This window comes from Nycticebus coucang, chromosome 18 (genome assembly GCF_027406575.1).
Source record: "Nycticebus coucang isolate mNycCou1 chromosome 18, mNycCou1.pri, whole genome shotgun sequence".
In the NCBI taxonomy this organism is placed as follows: Eukaryota; Metazoa; Chordata; class Mammalia; order Primates; family Lorisidae; genus Nycticebus; species Nycticebus coucang.
Window position 1 is genome coordinate 58090392 of NC_069797.1, and position 6561 is coordinate 58096952.

The 6561-nt window shown below is 43.2% G+C and overlaps 1 protein-coding gene across 1 annotated transcript; it reads right to left on the reverse strand.

Annotated features, from left to right (window-relative positions):
* Positions 1-5159: 5159 nt before the first annotated feature.
* Positions 5160-5759, reverse strand: LOC128570275 (thymosin beta-4-like). Its single transcript, XM_053569243.1, has one exon. The coding sequence runs from the start codon at positions 5715-5717 to the stop codon at positions 5583-5585; it is 135 nt and encodes a 44-aa protein (XP_053425218.1). The 5' UTR covers positions 5718-5759; the 3' UTR covers positions 5160-5582.
* Between the last annotated feature and the right edge of the window lie 802 nt (positions 5760-6561).

Here is a 6561-nt window from a genome sequence, read left to right on the forward strand (position 1 = left end):
AGAGATGAGGTCTCACATTTGCTCATGCTGGTCTTAAACTCCTAAATTCAAACAATTCACCTGCCTGCACCTCCCAGCGTGGTAGGATTATAGTCATGAGCCACCTTGCCTGGCCAGGATTTTTTTTTTTCTAAAAGCAGGAAAAATAGCTGGAAAGAATCAGTTGTAAGGAATAGGATGAAAGGTGTACCTTAGGAGAGCAGATCACCTGGAAGCCAGTCTATCCTCAGGAGGGATTCTGTGCTGGCTCATGCTAAGTAAGGATGGGTCAAAGTTCACAGGCCTGGAGGAAGAAGAGAAGCTTAATCAAAATTTGGTTAAGGGGCATTGTGTCCTGAGTGGTCAGTGGGGATAAATAGTTTAGCCAGTCATTTATGAGACAAAGAATAGGAATTACAAGGGTCTGTGTCTGTCACCATCCTGGTACGTAAACAAGTGAGTCATAGTGGGAAGGGTGGTTCTCTATAGTAAGCTGTTTTCCAGAACACAAAAAAGGTGGGGGGGGGGTCCCTTTAACCTTCTGCTGTTCTTTCCAGGAGCACAGGCTTGAGGTAAAATTCAAAACTGTCACCCCATACCCATTAGCTATTATTCTCTTCCCCTATCCCCCAGCAACCAGTAATCCACTTGCTGTTCCTATAGATATTCCTATTCTGTCTTTGTTTTGTTTTTTGAGACATGGTCTCCCTCTGTTGTCCAGGCTGGAGTGCAGTGGCGTGATCATAGCTCACAGCAACCTCAAACTCCTGGGCTCAAGCGATCCTCCTGCCTCAGCCTCCACAGTAGCTGGGACTACAGGTACCCACCACAACACCCAGCTCATTTTTCTATTTTTAGTATAGACAGGGTCTTGCTCTTGCTCAAGCTGGTCTGAAACTCCTGAGCTCAAGCAATCCTCTGAACTTGGCTTCCCAGAGTGCTAGGATTATAGGTGTGAGCCACCGCACATAGAAGACTAATTTTTCTATTTTTTGTAGAGAAGGTTCTTGCTCTTGCTCAGGCTTGTCTTGAACTTCTGAGCTCAAGCGATCCTTCCTCCTGGTCCTTTGCTAGGATTAAGGTGAGAGCCACCCCACCCAGTCCTTCTTTCCTTTTCTTATAACATCTTCTTAACTATGACTCTAAAATAGGTGTGTCTGGTCCTGAAATGGGAAATATTAAAAATATTTGAGGCCAGTGGCACAGACATCAGCTCATCAGAATGGATGCTGTTGTCTATGGTGCTAATCGGAGTTCTGGTGGTCTCTGCTGTGCCAGTGAGTACTCAAGGGGTCCCAAAGTAGTTGCTGAATCCCAGGAGACCAGGAGGATTATGAGGGATTCTTGAGGGAGGCAGGTGGGTTGCATCTGTGTTGTTTACCAATATGTCCAAAACAATTAACCATGGGCTCTGGCCAATCTCCCAAATATCAAGCTCTCATCTCCTTCTGCTTACAGCCCTATTTGGATATCCCATCATCATCCTAACTCCACACGTATAAATACCTTTCCTCAAAAACTAGACCCCCTCATGACTGTCTTATTTCTGTTGAGGGTATCATCGTCTTGTCAATCACCAGAGACTCCAAATTTAGGAATTATCTTTAACTCCTCTGTCTCCTTCACCTCCAAAAGCAAAAGGAATCCGCAGTCCTGCCTGTCCTTCCTCCATCATCAGTCTCCAGTCGTTCCCCCTCCTGTGGCCATCTCTCTGGTCCCACTGTTACCAGCTGATGCCTGCATTATTACTATGCTCTCCTAATTAGTCTCTGTGTCTGTAACTTCTTCTTTCCAATTTATGCTACATTTTAGAAAGAAAACTGATTTGAAGAAATGTAAATTGGGCTGGGCATGGTGGCTCAGGCCTATAATCCTAGCACTCTGGGAGGCCAAGGTGGGAATGATCTCTTGAGCTGAGGAGTTCAAGAACAGCCTGACCAAGAGAGAGTGATACCCTGTCTCTACTGAAAATAGAAAAATTAGCTGGATGTTGTGGCAGGTGTCTGCAGTCTGAGCTACTCAGGAGGCTGAGGCAGGAGGATCCCTTGAACCCAGGAGTTTGAAGTTACTGTGAGCTATGACACTAAGGCTCTCTAGCCGGGGCAAAAGAGTGAGAAACTGTCTCAAAAACAAACAAACAAAACAAAACAAAAAACAAAACTCACTGATCACCCTTGGAAAATGTGAGAGAACTAATTCATTATTCTGAAAACTGACAAATAAAGGGAAATAAGTATTTATCTTACATTTTTTGTTTGAGTTGTACCTCAGGGTAACCAAACAGTTGGTGAGAGAAACTTCTTATTTACATAATAATTTCATCTCATAAATAAAGATTGTGTAGCCTCTAGTGAAAAAAATGATCTAGATCACAGTCATTAAGGCCTACTTAATTAGGTAGAAAATTGGCCAGCTGCAATAGCTCATGCCTGTAATGCTACCATTCTGGGAGGCTGAGGCCAAAGGATTGCTTGAGCTCAGGAGTTTGAGACTAGCGTTAGCAAAAGCAAGACCCTGTCTTTACTAAAAATAAAAAAAGTTAGCCTGGCATAATGGTAAATGCCTGTAGTCCCAGCTATTTGGGAGGCTGAGGCAGGAGGATCACTTGAGCCCTGGAGTTTTAGGTTGCAGTGAGCTATGACACCGTGGCACTCTAGTGCAATTGACAGAGCAAGATTCTGTTTCAAAAAAACATCATAAGGAATATAAATGAAACGAGTTTGGCCTTTTGTTGATCATGGTTGAAACAGACTAGTAGGTACATAGGGATTCATTATATAGTTGGGCCCTCTTTATCCTTGGATTCCAAATCTGTGGATTCAGCCAAAATCAGATGAAAAATATTAGGAAAAAAAAATTCTATGCAGTTCCGAAAAGCAAAACTTGAATTTTCTATAAGCCCAGTATTATGTTGAATCCACATGAATGAAGTGATGTGTAGGCATTGAATTGGGTAATATATGTAAGCTAGAGATGATTTGAAATCTACAGAAGGTTTATTACATGCAAATCCTATATATTGTTTTATATAAGGGACTCGAGCATTTGCAGATTTTGGTAAGGTGGGGTAGGATGGGGTCCTGGAACCAATCCCCCACCAATACCAAGGGACAACTATATTATTCTCTTTACTATCATTTACGTTTGAACTTTCCCATTATAAAATATACTAAGGTTGTTTTGAGGATAAAATGTGCTCACACCTGTAAAGGGACATATGACAATGGTTGACATATGATTGGTGACAATGTGTCCTTTTCCCTTTTTCTCACTTGAACCAGTCCAGAACTGGTGTTCAAAAAGACTATTTCTGGGCAGTGCCTGTGGCTCAAAGGGGTAGGGGTAGGGCACCGGCCCCATATGCCGGAGGTGGCAGGTTCAAACCTAGCCCGGGCCAAAAACTGCAAAAAAAAAAAAAAAGGACTATTTCTGTTCACCCTACCCTGTTGCATATGAAAGGATCCCCTTCCCTTCAATTTTTGAGTTGGAACCTACACTATATCTGTAGTGTAGGTTCGGGCGGCACCTGTGGCTCAGTAGGTAGGGTACCAGCCCCATATACTGAGGTGGCTGGGTGGCCAAACTGCAACAACAAAATAGCCGGGCGTTGTGGCGGGCGCCTGTAGTCCCAGCTACTTGGGAGACTGGGGCAGGAGTTGGAGGTTGCTGTGAGCTGTGTGACGCCACGCCACTCTACCGAGGGCAATAAAGTGAGACTCTGTCTCTACAAAAAAAAAAAAAACCGTACTCAGTGGTTAGGGCACTGGCCACATGCACTGGGGCTGGTGGGTTTAAACCCAGCCCAGATCTGCTAAGCAACAATGACAACAATAACAAACAAACGAACAGCCAGACGTTGTGGAGGGCACCTGTAGTCCCAACTACTAGGAGGCTGAGATAAGAGAATCGCTTAAGCGCAACAGTTTGAGGTTACTGTGAGCTGTCATGCCAATGGCACTCTCCTGAGGATGACAGAGTGAGACTCTGTCTCAAAACAAACAAAAAAAAACAAAACAAGCCACTGTCAGTAAAGGCAGTTAAGTGTTGAGCAGCTGTGTGCATGGAAGCAAAACCATTTCATTTGTGGAATCTGGCTCTTTTCCCAGGAAAAAGTGTTTCCATTTCACAAAATAACAGAACAGGAAGAGTGTGAACTCTTGTTCAGATACAGATTCCTTGTGCTCCACTCAGATTTCCACATTTCCATTGTGCTCTGGGTGTGTGAGTCCAGCTGCACATTGGTGGAGTGACTCATTTTTCCATCAAGACACGTATTTCTACAAATCCCAGGGGCCTCTGATTGGTGTGAAAGAGCAATCAGCACAGACATGGTTCCTGGCTTCATCATAAGACTGTAGAGAGATGATTTAAATGGTTTTTCATGGGCTTAAATTGAAAGAGGCAACTGAACTCTTCAGATAATTCATGCTCCAAATTCTTTAGTGTTTACAAGTGGTTAAAAGTGGCTACTTGATAGTACAAGGGAATACAAAAGAAATTAAAGCATAATCTGTATCCTTTGGGTGCTTAAAAATCTCATTTAGGAGGCTGGGCGGGTGGTTCACGCCTGTAATCCCAAGTCTTGGGAGGCTGAGGCAGGTGGATTGCCTGAGTTAACAGGTTGGAGACCAGCCTGAGCAAGAGCAAGGCCTTATCTCTAAAAATAGCCAGGCATTGTGGCAGGTGCCTGTAGTCCCAGCTACTTGGAAAGCTGAGACAAGAGGATCACTTGAGCCCAAGAGTTTGAGGTTGCTGTGAGCTATGATGCCACAGCACTCTACCAAGGATGACAAAGTGAAACTCTGTCTCAAAAAAAAAAAAAAATCTCATTGAGAAAAAAAATACACAAGAAGTACAGAGATTCCTAAGAAAGCAAATGATATCCAATACAAATAGAAAGTGACAGTTACTAGATATAAAACATACCAATGAATGTTTAGGAACTCATGACTAAAAGTAATCAAAATGGGAAGTGCCCATGCCTAAAAAAAAAAAAAAAAAAATCCCTATTTGTGTGTGTGTGTGTGTGTGTGTTTGAGACTGAGTCTCACTTTGTCACCCTTGGTAGAGTGCCATAGTGTCACAGCTCACAGCAACCTCAAACTCTTGGGCTTAAGTGATTCTCTTGCCTCAGTCTCCCAAGTATCAGGGCTACAGGTGCCCACCACAATGCATGGCTATTTTTTTTTTTTTTTAGGTTTTAAAACTTTTTATTTGCATTAATAAAAAAATTGTGCATTCCAATAATTAAAATCATTTGAACGAAAAAAAATGGCACTCAGATTAAACTGCATTTTACAGCCTGCAAGAAACCCTGGGGCCAGCTTAGTTTTAACTTTAGATTTCACTGTCGTCCCACCCCAATTCTTTCTTCACCAACATGCAAGTTCTTTTCCTTCCCTGCCAGCCAGACAGGCAGATGGTAGAGGCAGGCGTGGCCTTCGTTATCAGTAGTTCTGGATACTTTGATATGAAAGGAGCAGCACAGTCATTTAAACTTGATCCAACCTCTCTGCATCTTACAAAGTTAAACAGCTAAGAGAAGTAAAATAAGAAGGCAATGCTTGTGGAATGTACAGTGCATATCGGCGGCGCTCGCCTCATTACCACTCACCTGCTTGCTTCTCCTGTTCGATCGTTTCTTTGGAAGGCAGTGGATTCTTCTCTTGCGTTTCCGTCTTCTTCAATTTCGACTTATCGAATTTTTCGATCTCAGCCACATCGGGTTTGTCAGACATGGTCGCGGAGGAAGCGGAGCGGGATGCGCGAGCTAGAAGACTCCGATCTGCGCTGAGGCAACCGCCGAATGCCGCATGACTATTTTTTTTAGAGATGGGGTCTTGCTCTTGCTCAGGCTGGTCTTGAACTTGTGAGCACAGGCAATCCACCTGCCTCAGCCTCCCAAGGCTTGGGATTAAGAGATCCTCTGAGCCATTTGACAGTAAGTTGACAACAACCTAATATGTCTTATCACCCTCAAATACTTAATTAATGGTAGAGATAGGGTATGACTATGTTGGCCAGGCTGGTCTCAAACTACTGGCCTTAAGTGATCTCCTTGCCTCAACCTCCTAAAGAGCTGGGATTACAGGCATGAGCCACCACATCAGGCCACTTACATGACATACATGACATATAAGCATGACACTACCATCAAAATTAAGAAATTAACAGTGATCCATACCATTAGTCCTTAGCAGCTGTAATATTCCTTACAGGTAAATGATCTAATTTGAAATCGCACTTAGAATTTAGTTCTCACATTTCCCTCCTTCCCTCCTTTCTTTCTTTCTTTTTTCCTTAACCAATGCCAGCAGAAAAGCATATCACATCAAGTTAGTCTTCAGTTAGGGGAATAGTTCCTCATTCTTTCTATGACTTTCATAACCTTGACACTTTTGAAGATCACAGGACAATTACTCTGGAAAATGTTGCTCAACTTGGGCTTGTCTGATGTTTCCTCGTGATTAGATTTATTAATAAGATGTATTATCTTTGGCAGGAATAGCATGAGAGGGATACTGTATTTTTCTCATTGCATCCTATCCAGTGGTACACAAGGGGCCAGGCGCGGTGGCATCA

What these genes read in the sequence shown, in the direction of transcription:
- LOC128570275 (XM_053569243.1), bottom strand. Translation starts at nt 5,717, where the DNA reads ATGTCTGACAAACCCGATGTGGCTGAGATCGAAAAATTCGATAAGTCG.